The sequence below is a fragment of the Aricia agestis genome, chromosome 18 (genome assembly GCF_905147365.1).
Source record: "Aricia agestis chromosome 18, ilAriAges1.1, whole genome shotgun sequence".
In the NCBI taxonomy this organism is placed as follows: Eukaryota; Metazoa; Arthropoda; class Insecta; order Lepidoptera; family Lycaenidae; genus Aricia; species Aricia agestis.
The window spans coordinates 7963715-7985124 of NC_056423.1; the positions used below are offsets into that span (position 1 = coordinate 7963715).

At 35.7% G+C, this 21410-nt stretch overlaps 3 protein-coding genes and 1 long non-coding RNA gene across 10 annotated transcripts in view; 2 read left to right on the forward strand and 2 right to left on the reverse strand.

Annotated features, from left to right (window-relative positions):
* LOC121736135 (tight junction protein ZO-3) overlaps positions 1 to 3007 on the reverse strand; it is a 115996-nt gene extending 112989 nt beyond the window's left edge. For all 6 annotated transcript variants that reach the window (XM_042127199.1, XM_042127197.1, XM_042127204.1 and 3 more), the window contains exon 1: positions 2695 to 3007. In XM_042127199.1, coding sequence (XP_041983133.1) covers positions 2695 to 2986 — 292 coding nt within the window. In that variant the 5' untranslated portion in view covers positions 2987 to 3007. The remainder of the gene's footprint in view (positions 1 to 2694) is intronic.
* Positions 1 to 21410, forward strand: part of LOC121736160 — a 326212-nt gene that overhangs the window by 187926 nt on the left and 116876 nt on the right. The window lies entirely within an intron of this gene.
* Positions 5510 to 12436, forward strand: LOC121736142 (another transcription unit protein). The gene is made up of 11 exons (XM_042127221.1): positions 5510 to 5671; positions 5863 to 5956; positions 6149 to 6811; positions 7547 to 7653; positions 7945 to 8112; positions 8377 to 8537; positions 9181 to 9395; positions 10034 to 10196; positions 10663 to 10878; positions 11673 to 11859; positions 12138 to 12436. The coding sequence occupies exons 1-11, from the start codon at positions 5641 to 5643 to the stop codon at positions 12317 to 12319; spliced, it is 2187 nt and encodes a 728-aa protein (XP_041983155.1). The 5' UTR covers positions 5510 to 5640; the 3' UTR covers positions 12320 to 12436.
* LOC121736152 lies at positions 14436 to 21123 on the reverse strand. Of its 2 annotated transcripts, XM_042127236.1 has the most exons (4): positions 18618 to 18634; positions 18032 to 18078; positions 17072 to 17458; positions 14436 to 14716 (listed from the first exon to the last, which is right to left on the reverse strand). In XM_042127236.1, the coding sequence occupies exons 1-4, from the start codon at positions 18623 to 18625 to the stop codon at positions 14439 to 14441; spliced, it is 720 nt and encodes a 239-aa protein (XP_041983170.1). In that variant the 5' UTR covers positions 18626 to 18634; the 3' UTR covers positions 14436 to 14438. The 2 variants fall into 2 exon arrangements, with proteins under 2 accessions (XP_041983170.1, XP_041983169.1); XM_042127235.1 differs by lacking the exons at positions 18032 to 18078; positions 18618 to 18634 and adding an exon at positions 20951 to 21123.

A 21410-nucleotide genomic window follows, 5' to 3' on the forward strand; every position in this document is an offset into this window, starting at 1 on the left:
AGTGTATCATGTAAATAAAAATACTTTAGACATTGTATTTGATCTATGAAGCTGCTATCGCCAATATTTTTTTCAGGTACGGAAATGGGAGGAAATATCGAGGATTTTTACGCATGAACCAACGCTGAACAATATATTGTTCAGCGTTGGTTGCTGGTACTAAATGTACGAATCTTCAATATTTTTATTCTAATTGGTACCACAGGGTACCACGTTAAAGGAATATAATAGTGGAATGAAAACTTGAAAAATTCAAGTACGCTTTAACTGCAGTCTGATTTAACAAGGGAAGTAAATAACGTAATGGGCCTTGAAAACACAATACATTTTCGGCAGTCTTATAAAAATAGAAGTATAAAAAAGTGTAGAGCTACAAGGTTGCTCGTATATTTTCACTTATTCGTTAAATTATAACATCTATTCACTGTACTTAGTTCTTTCAACCCGTATGTCAATTTAGTCTTAACTTTAAGCTCTCCTAATTGTTAGCAATAAAAATTAAGGGCCATTTGAGCGGACAATAACTTTACATCAAGAGTTTTAACGCCTTTTTCCCATGATGTAGAGACTGTCTGTAGTTTTTATATTAACTTGATTTGTTACAATCGAAAATATCGGAAGGAGCAAATAATTAAAAGTATTTTATAAGGATCGCAGTGAATAAACGCGATTCTCGTATGCGAGAACACTATTAAACAATAATAACTTAATTAATAAATTATAATATGTAGGTACTTATATAAAAAAATAAATATCAAAAATTCTAGTCATCTAAACACAAAGGCCTATTTCCTGACCTAGCTTTTCATACTCATTATGTACTTAACACTTTATTACTTCGTATCGATAACTTCCGACTTAAACTTTTCATTTGGAACTCTATGGTCATCAGAATAAAGCTTAGTACTAATTCTTCTCTTCTAGATTTGTAGGTATTTGGCTCCCCCATTTGAACAGAACAACGCGCAATTTTTCAATTTAATCCAAGTTATTGTTTTTATGATGTAATATATCATCGAGCCTCGACAAAACATGAAAGGTGATTCTTTATTATTTTGGGTCCAAATTATAGATTTACGGTATCTAAGGAATAAGTTTATATACATATATTATATATAATATTATGATTTTTTTATTTGAGTTCCAGCCTGAATATAGTGAGAGTTTTACCTATAAAATATTAAATGCTGGGACTAATGCCTGTTCCTTCCTAAGCCTATTCGTGACAACGAAGCAAAATAAAGCATTATCAAAAGGCTTAAGGGTAATGTGATTAGGGACGACCTACTTACTCCATGCAGCCTTCTATTTCATTCAACAAGGTTTGAGGAAGAAGTTAGTTAGTCTTGTTGAATACTACGAGTTATCGTTTTGTTTGGTATAAAAACATGAACACACAGAAGTTTGGGGTCTATGACCATTGCGTGTGAAAAAATCAAGCGTAAATAGATAAAAAAAGATAATGTGTCATAGCGGTACTTATTGCTCATGGGTCAACAGTAAGCGCTTGTTAGATTTTTCTTTCTACACATAAGAGAAGAGAGCCTTTCTGAGAGAATTTGGAGATTAAAATAAATAAATAAAAAATAAAAATAAATACTTCATGCCACATTAAAATAACAATGTTTTAAATCAACATCTTATTATTTCTTGGACATTTTACGCGCGTTTATTGAGCGCTCGTACAGCATCTCGTACCATTTCAATACTCACGTAATCCTAATTTTGACAAGTTCCTAATGTAATATTATTCAAATGTCTAAGCTCTAAATTATTATTATGTTCAGCTTTTATGGTAAGTAGGTATAGCCACAGATTTCTGGACAACGATAAATTCCACCCGCGTTTTGCATTACTTATGAGTTTTTTATGAGTTCCCACTTCCTATCATAAAAATTTTCAAGCTTAGGGTCAAAACGTGACAGTACCTACGTGACACGTAGTACACATTTAAAAAGTACTAAACACGTAAGTACACCGTTCCAGGATGAAAAACTAGTAAAGTCGCCTTTGAGGGGTCTTTGGTTGATCCAAGTTTTGGAAACACTATTTTTGTATGGAAATTACATAATAATTACTGTAATATCTGGACTGGCATCGCTATTATCCGTTCTATTACCATTTAGGTATTATATGGTAACAATAATAATTAATAAATAATAAGTATTACTTAACTGAGAGTGAGATGTAAATATAATATTATACTTACTTATGAGTTATGACTACTCATACGGGAGTACCCTTAATTTAAAACCGATAAAATCTAACCATCGCTAATTACCATAGCAAATAAGTTACACAGCCCACAGGTAAGTTTAACTATTCGTTATTTAATTAATCACTCATCTTCATTGCATGTTTACAAATACCTACTTGTGCTTATTAATTAAGTACTAAGTAATAATTATACATAGAATAGAATAGAAAATACTTTATTTGTACAACTAAAAACTAAACTTAAACTTAAAAAACACAATAAAGGAAAACTATGTACAAATTATATTACCTTTAATCAACTTGCTACAAATACACATAAAATAGTAAACTAAGTAAAATTATGTAGTAACTCGCGTCAAAATTCAAGAACGTGAGCCACGGTTACGGAGCCATTATGATTTAAATGACTTCTACTTCTACCACTTATGAGTTATGTTAGGTAGTTAGGATTTTTTTAAATCCAAAGTCGAAACATACCATTTATGAAGAGTTTTTGTCTGTCGCTCATGAGTTCTTTGGCCAGTTTCGGGCACTCATTGTTGAGTACCACACAGAGTTCGCGCAATTTGCTTCCACTGTGTTTACCAACAACTTCAATGAAATAGTTACACTTATCAGCACCCACTGCACTGGTTATCGCCTCAAGATCACTCAAACTCAATAACCCTTTCTTCACTAGCACATCCAAAACGTTAGTATCACAGAGTTCTCGTAACAAAGTTGTTTTGTGTTGTGCGAGGCCGGAACACACGTCCACCGCGGCGGCCATCGTTTGACTGACTGAAGAAAAATGGTTGCAACTTGCAGCGCGCGGTCGGCGGTCGCCCCAATCCCATTCAATCAACAGATGTAAAGTTTAGGTAGTTTACTCAAGTCGTTTCCGTTTGCTATGCAATTATAGCCCCTATGTTAGAAGCTCACTGTGTAGTTTTGTGTGCAGCGGTAAATTGACTCCAAACACTGCACCTATCAATGCATTATTAAATTACGTGCGTTTGTTCAAAAGCCAGCGGCTAGTGGCTACCCCTGTTTGTTGAAGTACAATATTTTGTCTGTTTGTTTAGCGCTACGAAACTTTTGTGACTGGCAGTGTGAGTAGGTATCCAATAGTCAGTAGTAATTAGGTGAGTAACTAGGGAAGTAGTGACTAGTTAGTAAGTACCCTATTTAAGAATGGACAAAGACAATAGCTAGGTAACCCTAGGTTCTTAACCAAAATCGTGACGTCTGGCCACGCTGCGCTGTCCGAAACTCAGAGCTATTCAGAGACAATCTTTGAGTTTTTTCATAATATACTTACTAGACAGGAGACAATTTTTAACTTTGAGTAGGTACGGTATCTAGGGATTATGCACTAGTCACTAACTCACTACTATGTACTCAACAGCTGTAAAGTGTAAACCAATAAATTAACCGGTAAACCGGTCCTTTTATTATGTTTTCAAGCGCATATCTAATAAGTTGATTGTTGGAAGGAAATACTTAAGGGTGGGTTGCACCAACTAACTTTAACTTTAACTACAGTGCAAAATGTTAAATCTTTGGTTTAAAGTTAAATATGGTGTCCTTACCGCCGCTCATACGTGAATTTCTCTGGTTAAAGTTAAGGTTAAAGTTAAAGCTAAAGGATGCACCATATTAAACTATAAAAATAACTTTAAATTTAACCAATGTCCAATACATAGCCAATTCAAAAAAACTAACAAATAAACACTGTATAGTGTATAACCAATGTGAAAAAAATTATATACGTTAAATCACGGGTGGGGTGGGTAATATAAGTAAAAATGTAACTTCGGACTTTAACACACTGAAAGACCTCGCTTTGCATTGAGATTAGCCGAAAGTGTGCGATCGTAACTTGCCAATTTAAAAAAATACCGTCAAAAACAGCGCGTGGGGTCTGCGTGGTAGACCCCGCCCGTGAAGACGTTAAAGGCACAGAATAGATAGCAATACAAGACGTACTTATAAAGGTTAAAAACAAAATAAATCGAAACTTAATATCCTGGGTTGCACCAGAGGCGTGGTTAAAGTTAAAGGTTAAGGTTTAAGTTATGGTTATAGTTAAGGCTAAATTTAGCTTTAAGCTTGACGGAGAAATTGATAGATGACAGCCTGTCCAACAAGGTTATAAATGAACGTGGGCGTGGGCGCTGCTGGTAAAGGAGAACTGTCAAAAATTGCGTTTTTGTATGATGACAGCGTTAGTTCCTTTTTTCGCAACGTACATTTAAAACCTTGTCGAGCTCTATGGTTATGGTTAAATATGGCGTCTTGATGGCGTCCATTTTTAACTTTAACCAAAGATTTGACATTTTGCATTGCAGTTATAGTTAAAGTTAGTTGGTGCAACCCAACCTAAATGTATTGCACAAGTGAAACTTAACGGCAAAAATCACAAATATAAAACTTACTCACCTTTGGAGCCTCCACTTGTGCCTCTACATTCTACATAGCCCATTAGTCAAAAATTTGATACCGCGTACCCATGGCACTACAAGTATCGAAATAAAATCACACACACTTATAAGTTTCACCGGTCGCAAGTTTAAACTCGATCAAAATATGACAATCGAACTTGACAGCCTCTGTTGGATTTGTACGGTGCTAAATTAGTAGCATGCCGCGAGCATCCTGTTCCACCAAAATTATACTGGTTAGCGTTGTTAAAACATTAAAATATTGAAGGGGGCCAATATAATATATATGCAGGGGCCACATTGCCACCTTTTCCCTGTAATCATTACAAAATGATAAGTGATAACCTTCTGTGATGCACGGTGCACCTCGAAAAGGCGTATATAATATTATTGGGCTTCTAGTTAAATTTTAACAATAAAGAAACTGAGTGATGTTGTATTTTTTTTGTGTTATTTTCCTAAAATTGTGTTATCTGGGTTTTTAATGTGTAATATTGGCAGGATATTAACCATTAGATATTCGTTTTCATGCACAAGTGTAGGAAAATTATGTTATATCCAGAAACGTGCTGTTTTGTGTTCCCTCCAAAACTCCATCGAAAGTTTTAGTAAAGCGTACCACTTTACTGAATCGACCGACTTGTCTCCTTGACTGTATTGACTTTTACTTAGACTTTGACTAGACTTTAGTCCTGACGTAATATAATAAATATGAAAATGATGCTAAAAATTGTACTATACTAGAACATTGTTTCCCGCCATTTACTCGACACTGGCCATGGTTTTATAGCCGAAGTGCCATAATAAGAAAAAAAAGAGTGTCATTGTCATTTGTCAAATGTCAATTTGTTTGTCGTTTGCACTTTGCAGTAAACGCGACGTTTTTATCTTTACCAATAATTTGTTATTTATTTGCAAAATATTTCGAGATTAATAACTTAAATAGTGTGAAAAGATTAGGTTCTTTCCCTGAAATATAAAATACCCGAAAACACATAAAATGGCACCGCGGGGTTCGCGAAAAACAAGAGGCAAGTTGTTTGGTTATTGTAGCAAGTTTTATATAAAAATTCGCTTTCATTTCATTGTTTTATGTATTAGCCAGTATCTTATGTTATAGCTATAAGCTCATTTATCAAAATAGTCAACCTCAAGTCGACAACCTTTGCGATGTAAACAAACTATGTACCGCGATGTTTCTAAATAAATTGTCTCTTTACAGAAACTGATTCAGGCTCCGATTCAGACAGTGCATCAAGCGGCAGTCGCAGCAAGAGTCCCAGTCCCGCACCCGGTAAAGAAGGGAGCCGATCTCGGTAAATAAAATTTATTCATATTCAACACTTATATTCTAAAAAGTGTGAATGTCTATCTCCAACACTATACCGCAGAACAGATTGAAATGAAATTTGGCATGGTGATATCACATGCAGGCATATATCTTAATGTAACTAATTTACTCATGTTTTATGGGTACTTGGTAATTCTCATAACCTAAAACATTTTAGGTCCGGTTCGCGCAGCCCTGCCAAATCTGGAAGTGAATCTCCAAAGTCAAGTCGTTCAGGCCGATCAAGGAAATCTTCAAATGCCTCTCGCAGTAAATCAAATTCACCAGCACCCTCACAAAGATCTGGTTCGGCACACAGCAATAAATCTGGATCTTCCAGTCCAAAATCCCAGCACTCCGGCAGCCCCAGAGCATCAAAATCTAGATCCAGGTCTCGAAGTGGATCTGCCAGTGCTAGGTCACGATCTGGCAGTGCCCAGTCTAGATCTCCCAGCCCTAAAGATGCAAGCCCTAAATCTAAATCTCATAGCCCAAAATCCAGATCACAGAGTCCTAAATCAAGATCTCAGAGTCCTAAATCTAGATCTCAGAGTCCTAAATCCAGGTCCCAGAGTCCAAAATCAAGGTCCCAGAGTCCAAAATCGAGATCTCAGAGTCCAAAATCTAGATCACACTCCCCAAGTCCTAACAGGCAGAAGAGCAGGTCTCGGTCTGTCAGTGGCAGTCCGAAGAGTCGGAAATCGCGATCACGCTCTGGTAGTGCATCATCCAGGTCAAAAAGCCCAACTGCAAGACCTGATGTGGCCGATAGTAGGTCCAACTCTCCTAACCTCATGATTGATGACACACCAGCCAAGGACAAATCTCGGAGTAGATCCAGGTAAATATTTGCTTAGAAGTTTGTTTAGAAAATAGGCTTGATGACTATTTTTTTTTTCTTATTGGTAATTGAACAACCCTTAAAAAATAGAAACATCACTGAAAGAATGACTCTGATCGCTTAAAAATTCACCAAGATATGACAATTCAAACATCTCATAAAATAGACCTGCCCGAAATGCTCCATACAAAGTGCTAAGAAAGACTGACGTCACTCTTTCGTAGTTTGTACGCATCGGGAGAGAACGTTGCTCGATAGGTATATTAAATATTGCGTTTATAGCAGTGGTTTTATAACAAAAGTTGATTTTAATTGCATAAGTTATCGAATGGTATACAAATATTAAGAAATATAATTGAAAAAAAAAATCGACTTGATTATCCAACTTTGAAGGCGCGTATCAAAAAAAATACAAATGCTATTGAGCTGAAATTTTGGGAACACTTATGTTTTACCGTGATTTCTTTATTTTATTAACAAAATTTGCTAATCTTTGACCTTGTCATCATCCCTATTATAATAATTATTATAGGCTGTTTTTAATTATTTTAGACACTTTTATTTAAAGACTGAAATAAAGTTTTCAAGATGTGAAGTTGAAACAGAATATATTTTTATTGCTATTGTTAAATATATTTAATTTTGTATTTGAAGAAAGATGGCTGAGCAGTATTAACAAGGGTTTAATTATTATGGGATCCTAAGTTATGTCTTCTTAAATATTTTTGTTTTCAGATCTGGATCAAGACAATCTAAGTCTAAATCACGTTCCAGAAGTAAATCTAAATCAAAGAGCAGGTCCAGGTCAAGATCTAAGAGTTCCAATGCTTCTGATGTTGAAGGTATGTTCTGTACTTCTCTAGCATAGAATAATATTATGTTCTTACCATACAATTCCTGGAAACATTTTACCATTTTATAGTTGTCAATGTGTGTGACTTTCACTATAAAGAAATTAATAGAAAACATAGATCTTATAATGCAGACTGACTTGTGACAATCTGTCCCAATTATAATTGTCTTTTCATCATGCCAAATGATTGGTTAAAGTAAATGATAGGAACCTATTGCATAAAACTGGTTAGATATGCGCAAGAGCTATTATTGAAAATAATTTACCATTTGATTTACAGCAAGCAAGAAAAAGAGGGCAGTGCTTTCGGATTCTGACAGTGATGCCAAGAGTACGTCCAAGAGACGCAAGGGATCTGACAGTGGGAGCGACACCAGCGGCAAACCCAAGAAGAAATCCAAGAAATTAGAGGATTCAGATGATGATAATCAAGAGAAAACTGACACTGGTATATAAGTTATTCGGTTTCAAATTTCACATATTAAAGGAGTGTTATTTTGAGTGCCAAAACACTGGCGTGTTTTGGGCAAATAATATGGCATTGTGTTTATATGCTTGCTGTTATTAATTTGCCTAACTCGGCGCTCTAACCTTTGCCTGTTTCATCGACATTCTGCAGACATAGCCCACTTTTACAAGCTAATTCTGAAACCAATGTCAAGAACTTGAGTTCTATGGCGAATTATTTACAATATCTCAAAAATGATTCCAGTCACCGCTGACGTGCTGTTTGGAGACGCATCAGACATCAGTACGGAGGATGAAGCTGACAAGCAGTCGGCCAGGTCGAGGTCGCGGTCTCGCAGCCGCAGCCGGGACCGCTCTGATGATGAGCGGAGGTCGGGAGATGAGGCCAAGGCCAGCGGAGACGAGGCAAGATGTCACTTCACACACACACACACACACAGCTTTACTTGATTATGGTAAAATCTGTCTTAAAAGACTGGCAACTCACCTGCAGCTATTCTAATGTTGCGAGGTCCATGGGCTACGGTAGTAGCTTTCGATCAAGTGACCCATTTGCTCGTTTGCCCCCTTATTTTATAAACAAAATTATAAATTGTATTAAATTAGGTATATTTTTTATAGTATATTAGTAAAGTAGTCTCGCTCTATTAAGTAAATATTTGCTTTAGTTATGTTTAGATTTCTCTTCATTTTTTTTTTTTTTTTTTCATTCTCTCACACTATTGGCGCCTACATAATCTCTGGACACCTAAAGGTTGACTGGTAGAGAATGCCATCTGGCATTAAGCCCGCCGCTAATGTTGGTAACATTGTGCAAAAATCTATACTAAACCAAGTTAGTTACCGTTTCACAATGAAATTGCTAAACCATTGGGTTTAAAACATTGGTATTATGATACTTTGAATCCCAGCAAAGGACAAACAGTTTTATAGCGGATAACATCAAGTAAAGTTATATACCAGCCTCCTACAATAGAGGAAGTATGAAGCAAAAAGCAGGACTTATGAATTCATATGTCTTGTGGCTATATAACACTGATAATTTCAGGAAGGACGAGAGAAACCAGAAGAAGAAGAGGAAGTGGAAATCCCGGAGACGAGAATCGATGTGGACATGCCCAAGATATGGACGGAGTTGGGCAAGGAGCTGCACTTTGTGAAGCTCCCTAATTTCTTGTCAGTGGAGACGAGGCCTTATGATGCTAGTACATATGAGGACGAGATTGATGAAGAAGAAACCCTGGACGAGGAAGGTCGGGCTAGGTATGTCCTGTAAAGCTCTGGTTTCTTCCAAGAGCGGCGCCGTCATGCAGCGGCCGCAAAATAGCGTTGAATGACGTCACTAGAACGTTATCCATGTAAGCAATATGACGCGGTTTCCTAGAGAATGGTAATTGATATCGTTCTCTAGGAAATCGCGCCATACCGTCCATATAGACAACATTCTAGTGACGTCGTTCACCTCTGAATCACGGCCGCCATTTGACGGCACCGCTCTTGGAGGAAACCAGAGCTTCAACAATTCATCTTTAGTTAAATTATAAATGCGAAAATGTGTTTGTCTGTCTGTCTGTTAGTATATTTTGATCGAAATTACAGAAAATGACAGAATTGTTTTTAAGTGAAGCAAGCAAGTAATCTAGTTTTATGCGATGTTTAACTTCACATGTACAATAAACTAGCTAAAAGCCGAGCTTTGTGAGGGCTCACCTCGTCACACCTTGACTGACTGATCGATGATCATATAAATAAAAATTACTATGTTAAAGCACAAATCAATAGGCGTGATAGTTTTTCTGTAAAGTGTACCACAAAATGTACAGGTTTCCACAACCTATGCTCGCCCTGATTTTAATACATCTCCAAAATGACTATTTCGATTTTTAATGTTTTTTTTGCAGGCTAAAACTGAAGGTAGAGAACACGATACGATGGCGTACAGCGTTCGACAAGGAGGGTAACGCTGTTAAAGAATCTAATGCTCGCATGGTGAAGTGGTCGGACGGCAGTATGTCCCTGCATCTAGGATCTGAGATATTCGACGTCTATAAACAGCCGTTACATGTAAGTTTTTAATGCTCTCTGATTATTTCAGTATGGTAACGAGGCACATGGAATACCACAATAAGCTATTTGGATCTTTCACACGCGAATGTTCGACAGTTCCGTTTTACCTCTTTTTTATTTAAATTTTCCCTTTAGAAGTGAATATATTTATGAAAGTAAGAAACTTGAAGTATTCTGTGAACTTTAAAAAAACTGTTTCATACATAAGTGCGCCTGAATGCTAAGACGTTATGCCTAAGTCATAACACACCTTTTTTTTCTTTAACATACAAATTTGACTGCACTCTAAAAATTTCTTATTTTCATGAGCATATTTACTCCTAAAAGGTAAGATATTAAAAATTATTCATGTGTATATATATATGTATAAAGATTCATTTTACGAATCATCACACTTTTGGATTTTAAATAATAACCAAAAATTCACTTTTGTCAAACTCTTTACACCTTATTCATCTTGCAGGGTGACCACAACCATCTATTTGTCCGTCAAGGTACCGGTCTGCAGGGGCAGGCTGTGTTCCGAACCAAGCTGTCGTTCCGTCCCCATTCCACGGATTCCTTCACTCACCGTAAAATGACCCTTTCCGCTGCCGACCGCTCCACGAAGACGTCAGCTATCAAGATACTGTCGCAAGTCGGTACGGACCCGGATGCGGATAGGAAGTATCAGCTCAAGGTTAGTAAACATTCTGGCCCGTCTTTGGTATTAGTAACCTCTTTTACCGGTACAATTATGATCAAGATTATAAAGGATATGTAGTTTTAATTCATAGATCGTACTTATAGCCTAAGTTAAGTGTACTTAGCATTTTAATTACCAACACAATATTACTAATGAAGTACTGGACAATAAATTAAAATACGCTATCTTTACTCTACAGGCTAGCTACATACTAGTTCACTATCAATCTTCAATATTATAAAAAATTTGTTTATTAATTTCTTAATACTTTAGACTTTAGAATTTAGATAATCTAATCACTTTAGATTTTTTGTTTTAAGTAAGTCTTCGTCGATACTCAAAAATTCTGCATTTATAATAATAATATCTATGGACACTTTACACCACGTCAGTCTGGCCCCGTGCTAAGTACCTGAAGGACTTGAGTTACAGGTACCAGACAACGGAAATATATTTAATACTTTTATACTATACATATATATTTAAGATTTAATTATATCATACACATATTTAATACACATCTAGACCCGGGAACATTGAAAACTTTTTGTTCCGTCGGCGGGATTCGAACCCGTGACCCCCGGCTTGAGCTGCCACACACTCAACCAATTGAGCCACTGAGGTCGTCAAATATTATAAATGCGAAATTGTGTATGTCTGTTTATCTGTCTGTCTGTTACCTTTTCACGCCCAAACCGCTGAACCGGTTCCCGCGCGATAAACTAATTTTGGCGCAATGGAGTTGCGGGCGTCATCTTGTTAATGATAAATAAATAAATGACCCACAGAAAGAGGAGATGGAGCTCCGCGCGGCCATGCGGTCGCGTGCTGCGGCGCGTCCCAAGCGGCGTGCGGGCGGGGGAGGGGCGCGCGCGGGCGGCGCGGGGGGCGGGGCCGCCAGAAACGACGACTCGGAAGACGAGGGGGGCGTGTCCCTCGCCGCCATCAAGAATAAATACAAGGCCGGACAGAAAGGTGAGGATATATATTTTGTTTACTAGATGACGCCCGTAATTCCGAAATATCATTTAACTCGAAAACGGTTTATAGACTTAAATAGTCTTGTTGCGTGTATAACATTTTGAATACAATTTGACCCAAAGCACTGGCTATAATTTAAAATTATTATTCCAAAAAAGTATTCAGCTAGCTAAATTAAAATTAAAAATATTCCTTTTCTCTCAGTAAATACTTTCATTATTAATTTGAATCATGTGTAAAGTTTTTGCTCTAATATAAAACTGGTCTTTCAGCGTCAGCATCAGCGATTTACTCGTCGGAATCAGAGGGTTCTGACGTGGAGACGACGCGCGCGCGCCGCCTCGACCGGGCCAAGGCGCTGAAGGACTCGGACGACGAAGGCAGCGACAACGCGCAGGGCTCGCAGCGCAGCGGCAGCGGCAGTCGCAGCGGTAGCGGCAGCGGCAGCGAGTGAAGTGTAGCAGTGAAGTGAAGTGAAGTGTAACAGTGAGTTGCAGTAGATAGCAGTAGCAGTAGACTACAGTATAGAGTAAGGCTGCGTTTCCACCAGAGATGTTTTGCGAGGAATGTGTTCTTAAGATCCAATAGCATCGCCGCGCTGAGCGATGCCACTGAAGCGATTCTATTGGTTCTCAAAAACATTCCTCGCAACACATATCTGATGGAAACGCAGCCTAATTGGGTAATTTTAAAAAAAATTGCAGGTTTTTTTTCCAAAAAAATTGTTCATATTTTTTATAGTTACAATAGTTACAAAAAAAAAATACAAATGCTATCAAGCTGAAATTTTGGGAACACTCATTTTTTACCGTGATTTCTTTATTTTATTAACAAAATTCGCTAATCTTTGACCTTGTCATCATCCCTATTATATATTATATACAGTGTGTATCAAAAATAAGTGATAATACTTTAGGGCCCGAGCGTCACGAGTTTCCCCATACAAAAGTGAAAAAAAAATTTGGTCTTTCAGCGCTGCTACTTTCACAGTGAACTCTCTACAGGGAACATGTGCACACCCTAAAGTATTATTACTTATTTTTGTTACATCCTGTATATCTTCTGGGGCCTGTAACAGTACCTACTGTACTCACACTGCTACACAATTCCTGACAAAACAAAATCATATGAAGTAGTAAAAAATATTCTCGACCACGTCAATGATAACAACAAAAGTGTTTTTGAAAACACTTGTCTATAGAAATGTATTGTCATGGCTATATTGTCTTGAGAACATTGCGTGATGTGGATTCGTGATGTGGAATTTAAAGTTACACGATGTGTATTCTCTATGTTGTAAGCTAATAAGAATATGTAAATATATTGATAGTGTTAAGACTTGTAATAAAATATTTTTAAAGACACATAACAATTTCTTTCAAACCCAATTCACTATTATAATGAGAAATTCACTATTATGATTGAGTAGCACTAAATTCTAATAGTAGTAGTTAAAATATCCAGGGCTTGTTTCACCACTTCCTGATAAGTGCCGGATAGGCTATATACCACTTAACTTGACAGATAGAGTATGGAGAATCTGTCAAAAAAGTTGTGGATATATATATATATATATATATATATATATATATATATATATATATATATATATATATATATATATATATATATATATATATATATATATATATATATATATATATATATATATATATATATGTATGTGAAAGTTTGTATATTATAATAATACTTCTTATAATTTACAAACTTGCGAGCGAAGCCGCGGTCAAAAGCTCGTTATATAAATAGGTGTTATGGTCGGTTTACATCATTCCAATTTCCAACCCAGTGACTTAATCCAGCGGATTGCTTCTGGAATAATATAAACCCGCTATTAGATTGATTCGTCCTTGTCTTAACGTTAGAAAAGTTGCTTGACAGACAACGACAACACAATATATCTATAACTTATAATGTTTGTATTTTGTGTTAAATAAGAGTATGGAGGTTGAATGTTACATTAAAAAAATATACATAATACTATACCTAGATGACGCTCGCAAATCGCTTGCGCCAAAACTCGTTTATCGCGCGGGAACCGTACATTTTTTCTGGACGAAAGGTATCCTATGTCCTTTTCTGGGACTCGAAGTATTTCCATACCATATTTCAGTAATCGATTCAGCGGTTTGGGCGTGAAGAGGTAACAGACCACAGAAATAAATCAAGATAGAACGGCGACGCGCGTGCGTTGCTAAGGAATCGCTCGTGTCAATGTTTACTTTGCTTTTAGTTAGAACAATTCACTTTCGTACTTCTGGTTTTACAATTAGACACTGCACAATAAGGCATTTTTGCACAACAGCTCCGGTGTAATCAAGTCGAAACGTGCGCGCTGACTGAATGAACGTTCAAAGAATCTTGCAATATACTGCAAGATTAAAACACGCGTACTCCACCCGCTTAGCCGGCTTTTATACACTGAAATAAATCAAGATATAAATCTTGATTTATTTCAGTGTAACAGACAGACAGACACACTTTCGCATTTATAATATTAGTATGAATATGGATTCTTTCAAAGTATGCGGGGAAAGTAAAATTATACCTTGTCAGAAAACATCATTTACTTCTAGAAATACTGTCGATTGGTATACTACTCTGCCGACTGCAATAATCTTCCATACTCCTTCGTCCGCCTTTGTGATATTACTTATTATAAATCCGCAGGAGTCTTGGTTCGATCTAGACCGATCGAAAGACCTGTCAAAGGTAGTCCTAGGTGCTACGATTTCGCAAGATTCTAGGTCTTCTATGGGATAGGCTAGGCTGAGCTCAAATGTCTCTCCACGGTTTAGTTTAGGTTTAGTTGGATTTATCGGCATGTGCACTGAAAAGATTTATGTAATGTTAATTTATGTAATTAATGTAAATTTAAGATTTATGTAATGTATTGGTAATATATTTAAGCTTCGTTTATTTTTCGCTAAATGTCTCCCTACAATGGTGATTTTTTAACACTTGTTAACTTTTTTTAAGTCTATACTTAAACAAAACCTGACTATGGCATACATAAAACGTTAAAATCTAACATTTTTTAATCCGTAGTGGCTACTGGTAAATTGGGTCGGCAAATAAAAAGATTTAAAACACATCTTCTTTGCGGTGTAATTGAGAAATATTTATTGTTGCCTAATAATGACTCTGCGCAGAGTTGTGAAATTAGACTACAGATATCTCTTATCAACAAATGTTCCTCTTAAGTTATGTGCTAAATCGCAAAATCTAAGGATTTTTAATTAATGTAAAATTAGTTTTTTTAAGAAAATTATCTAAAAAAAGCAGAGAATTCACCTGATGGTAAACATGCCGCCCACTATGCTGCTTTTGGCGTTATAAGTGCAACTTTTATAGTGTTGAGATTGGCGTTCTAAGGTTTAAGTTTTAGGTTCTCGATCAGGTGACATGTTATTGGTACACTTGCGACAATAGGGAATATAATGCAATGGTTGAGCAGAGGGCGCTACTAGCAAATGTAGTCTGTCAAGAAAGTGAAGAAATTAAAAAGTGGCAACATCGTAGTGTCATCCCTTTCAAATCAATCTAAGAAAAAAGCTAAAGGGATGACACTACGATGTTGCCACTTTTTAATTTCTTCATTTTCTGGACGGACTATACTACTATCCGACCAAAATCCAACATGTTGCACGCGCATAAAGTTAATATACCTAGCGGAATAGAGCAACAATCTCGAGCTGTCAAACGAAACCGAAATTGGTTTCATCTGTGTGTAAAAATATGTGTACGTATACACTTACACAAGCATGGTTGAACATGATTTCTATGAGATTAAATTGTCAACGTGCGGCACGTGCCGACTGGACGTCAAAAAAAAGTGTGCTGCTGTCATGTATCACACGTCCCTTTTTACCACGCAGTGTTACTGATAGTGACATCTCTTTTGCTCAGGCCTTTGTTTCTCTATTCCGATAGGTATATTAACTTTATGATCCGACCACAATTTGACATGTTGCACACGTCATATGAGAATATTGACAGAAACGTTGTCAAATGACGAACAAAACTTTTTGTTTACGTACTATACGTGATGGTGCTGTGGGCTGCCTCTAGACTAGAAACATTGCATTAATGACTTCTTAAGTTGACGCGAGTATCACTCATGAGTCATGATATTATAAGGTTTAAACACTTACCGGAGGCCCAATCCCCTACCCTATTCCCTTTCCTACCCTCCCCTACTCCCTTCCCTCCCCTATTACCCTATTCCCTCTTAAAAGGCCGGCAACGCACCTGCAGCTCTTCTGATGCTGCGAGTGTCCATGGGCGACGGAAGTTGCTTTCCATCAGTTGACCCGTTTGCTCGTTTGCCCCCTTATTTCATAAAAAAAACTTATGGATTTTGTCGCGGAGCACTTTTATTGATCCCGACGTTTCGGCTGCTTTAAGCTTAGGCCAAACCTATGCGACCAGGCGACTGCGAAGCGGAGCGTCAAGTTGTCAAATGTGTGTTTTGTATACAAAAAACACATTTGACAACTTGACGCAACTTGACGCTCCGTCACTGACGCGTAGGTTTGTTCTAAGCTTAAGAGGATACACCAGGGGCTAGAGAAATGAAAAAAAAGTACGTGTAATATCTATAGCTGTCTCCCTTACCTCAAGCCTATACCGCAGAACGCGATAGAGACAACTGCAGAAAATCCAGAAAATCAACGATTCGTTGTCCCCTGATTCCTTCTCCAAAACTTAACCGATTTAAGTACTTTTTTCACTAAAGATTAAAAAAAGGCTTGAGCTGTGTTCCTATGTTTTGCTTTTTTTTGTATAATCTAGCCAAATCTGTTTTCTGGACGTTTGAACACAGCGGAAAATCTGGCCATTTTTTTGGGTTTTTGAACGTTCATATCTTATTTAATAATTAAATTATGAAAAAAAAGGAAACATAGGGACATTGTATTAGTGGCCGTAGATATTCAGGAAAAAAATTATCACTCTACTAGCATTATCCAGGGAGGAAACAGGGGACAGCGTTTGTATGGAAAAAAGGGCGGTGTGGAATCCTCTTAACAGCGGCCGTGGTCACGGGTGGACGCGGTGTCCACCCGTGACATTGCATTGATTTATCCTTTTTATTGCCTCCAGTTATGCTGTCTGCCTGTCCTATTATAAAATTTGTGCACGGCCTATATTTTGTATGATTGCACAGAATCAAATGATAACTTACCAGTTATTTGTATTGTAATTACTTGGTATATCTCCATCCATCCTTCATTGCCTTTTACATATGCACTCAAAACCCAGTTGCCATGGTCATATTCACTCAGAGGTCCTATTATAAATTCATCATCATCAACACCTTCCGTCTTGTTACATACTTCATTGATGCAATCATCGAAATTAATATCTAAGATTTTATACTTGGTTTCCAATTCTGAAATTTTAATCTCTTCTATTCTGGTGGTTTTTGAGGTTATGTCCAAAGGTACAGTGTCCCCGTCTGGGTCGGTTAAGTAGTATATAGTGGGGTTGTATATTTCTGGCACATTTATAAGTATTATATCGGCCACACTTGCGTCTATGTGCAGTGGTGTTAGTTCTATTCTGTGTTCATCTGCAAAACAGAACAATATCTGAAAGCTTCTAGAAATATATACTATACGGCTGTTTAAAACTAGAATTATTTTACATTTTTGTACTATGTTTTTTTCATAAAGTTAATATACCTAGCGGAATAGAGCAACAATCTCGAGCTGTCAAACGAAACCGAAATTGGTTTCATCTGTGTGTAAAAATATGTGTACGTATACACTTACACAAGCATGATTGAACATGATTTCTATGAGATTAAATTGTCACCGTGCGGCACGTGCCGACTAGACCACAAAAGAAATGCTTCTGTCATGTATCACACGTCTCTTTTTACCACACAGTGTTACTGATAGTGACATCTCTCTTGCTCAGGCCTTGGTTTCTCTATTCCGCTAGGTATATTAACTTTATGGTTTTTTTATTTACAATGTTTATGTATGTATGTTTTAAAATACTAAAGTCTGTCCTTTGAGCAGAGAGAAAAAGTTGATAAGGGTTAACGTTACTTTTCTCTTACACTCTCTAATCTCTTACGCTTTAACAACTTATCACAAGTTGTTAATATGTATGTCGGTTTGTAAAATCTCATACTTACCGCAATTCGAGCAATTCTTATATTTATTTGCAGCATCTCGGAAAGGGCTGCAACGATTTCGATTAAATTTTGTCCAGATAATATTATATTGTTAGATAATAATACCTATAGCTTACAATAATATGAAGTCATAGAAAATGTATTGTTGGCAGTTTGTTTTTACCGATGTATATTTATTTAGGTGAAGACTGCTTTCCAGTAGCCTTAGCACGACCACCAGTAGAAATACGAAAACATGGACAAACTGTGCATATTGACATTTTTCAAATGTTTTCGTAACAATAATTTTATACTCCTATTTCACAGTTAATATTTATAATTTTTATTAATAAGTTAGCATTTAGCATCTTTTCATTTTTATTAATTTACAATTATTATAGGAAACATTTGTTTTTGTAGATGGAATATAATTATTACATTTTGATTTTTTTGTTTTCTTGTAAAAAAACCCGTAGCAAGGAACATGAAAACTGTCATTCATATCACCTTAGAACGCACAAACTATAATTGAATTTTTGTCGGTCGCGATTGGCCGCGGTAAAGATCGGAACGCCACCTTTAGTTTATGTCTACAGTTTGTCCATACTTTCGCATTTCTACTGGTGGCCGTGCTAAGGCTACTGGTATGAGGTAATAAACTCGTTTTATTATCACCTCCGTCCCAATTTACTTGTGATCAAGGCGTGACAATTAATTTCACGCCAATCTACTACGTTAAGGTGGCCGTTAATTTTATGTTTTTTTTTATTTAGTGTACACTGACACGGAGGTACCTACTAAATTTCAAAGGGCAAATCACACCAAGGAATTTCATACAAAATATCAAAATTTGTTTGCAATTCTGTACTTGGCTATTTGGACCTTTGAAATACGTTCTTTACTCAGCTGTGAGAAAATATGAGGTTAATGACCCCAGCACGTCGAGGCATAAAGTTAATTGATTCATACTTTATATTTAAGTATAGCATGGTCTTCGAATAAGCAAAACTCCGTACATTAAACTATTGCTACTTGTCAGTTGTCTCTGTCATGTTACTGCGAAAATGATATCGCGCTCTTTTAGCATACATGTGAAGAAGAAGAGATATGCCGTTGAAATTGCGATAGGTTCGAATTTCTAGGTGTTTGGTGACCATGCTATAGCTAGAAATAGAATAGAAATAGAAATCATTTATTTGCTGAAATAAGGTACAATATGATGTTAAAGTAATGTGATCAAGCTCTCTTATTTTGCCTTTGGGTGGCGTGCAAATTTTATACAGTCTAATTTATAATTTATTTACTTATACTAATACTACTTATAATTATTTATCCTTTTATCTTATTATATTTTCAAGTATACTATTTCTAATACTTAAATAATTATTATAAAGAACTTAATACAATAATATTATGTCAATTTGTGCTTTTTCTTACATAAACAATTTAAATTTTAGAAAATTCTAAACATTTAATCACGTTTTCATTTATAATGCACTAAGGGCGAAGCCAAATGAGCGTAATATTTTGCGAGTTGTGTTGTGAGTCGCAGAATTTCGGTTCGACAGAATTCTGCTGCATTCAGTTTCATACAAAAGTCCTGTTTGATTCACACGAGCGTAATTTTGTGAGTCATGATCAGTGATCGGAATAGGGTGAGTATATTTACCTACAGTTTAACGAACAGAGACGGAAATCGGAGACTTCTTTACGACTAAAAATTTTTTTACCGGTAAATTTACCGGAACTTTGATTATGCAACTTTTTAATAGCTAAATGCTTCAATAAATCTTAATTAATGTTAGAAAAAAAAACGTATATAAAAAAAATATTTTTTAATTAATAAAAAAAAAATTGTTTGAACATTTCAATATAACATGACTATGATATATTAATGACTTTCTTGTCCTAAAACACATATTTATTATAAAGTATAAATAAATATAAATATTACACCTTATTAGTAATAAGGTGTAATATTTATATTTATTTATACTGTAAAACGTACTTTACATATTTATTATAAAGTATAAATAAATATAAATATTACACCTTATTAGTAATAAGGTGTAATATTTTTATTTATTTATACTTTATAATAAATATGTGTTTTAGGACAAGAAAGTCATTAATATATCATAGTCATGTTATATTGAAATGTTCAAACAATTTTTTTTTATTAATTAAAAAATATTTTTTTTATATACGTTATTTTTTTTTCTAACATTAATTAAGATTTATTGAAGCATTTAGCTATTAAAAAGTTGCATAATCAAAGTTCCGGTAAATTTACCGGTAAAAAAATTTTTTGTCGTAAAGAAGTCTCCGATTTCCGTCTCTGTTCGTTAAACTGTAGGTAAATATACTCACCCTATTCCGATCACTGGTCATGATATTTGTATGAAAAGATATTTACGCGGCAGAAATGCGACTCACAAACTACGCTCGTTTAGCTTCACCCCGCTTGCTTTTTGTTCAACGGCGCACTTTATACTGGTATTATCGTAATCTACTTTTAATTATTTTTTCAATTAACGATTAATCAACTCTTTTTAAATTTGAAAGTGCTAATAATAATTGAGTGTTTTAACTTATTTTTGTACAGCAAGTTCCAGTTACCACCTCTTAGAACTCTTAAAACAATTTAAGACGTAAGTGGATAACTAACATTTTACAATATAAAAGTTACAATTTATTTCCCTTATAATTTAAATAATCTTACCTATTTCATCATCTGGCTAATATAGGGCTATACATAAATTTCTCTTTTTTATTTTAATTCATTTTCCCGGTCGCCTCTATTTGTGCCAAAAAACAAATATTTTCAAATTGTTAGTTACCCACTTCATTCACTTACGTCTTCAATTCAGAACATTTTTTTATCATTTAAAAATCGCTACAATTTTTTTTTAATAATTTTTAATGGCAATAAATACGTACCGAAGTGATCAAGACCCTCGTAAACCGCACTCGTAGTCACATATTGTGATAACACACAGCAAATTATATAAAACAGGTGTTTGGAGCCGAACGCGCACATCACGAATAAACTATACTGATAATAGGTACGGTGTTTCGGGCGCTTATCACAAGTATATTATGGGTACTTTCTTGTATGGTGAAAGAACCGTAAAAAAAGTTATGTTTAAAAAATGACTGGGTCCAATAATTATATGTATTGCAACAAAATATTATACAGGTGTAGCATGTTTTGTTAAATTTTAGGGTGTGTATATGCCCCTTGTTTAGAGTCACTGTGAAATAAGCAGCGCTGAAACAGTTACATTTTTATACTTTGTATGGACGCAGCTACTCTGCCTGCCTAGCAAACGCCAACGAGATATCTCACTCTCGAGATAATTAAAAACTACTCGTCTCATAATGTCAAAGTCTCGACATT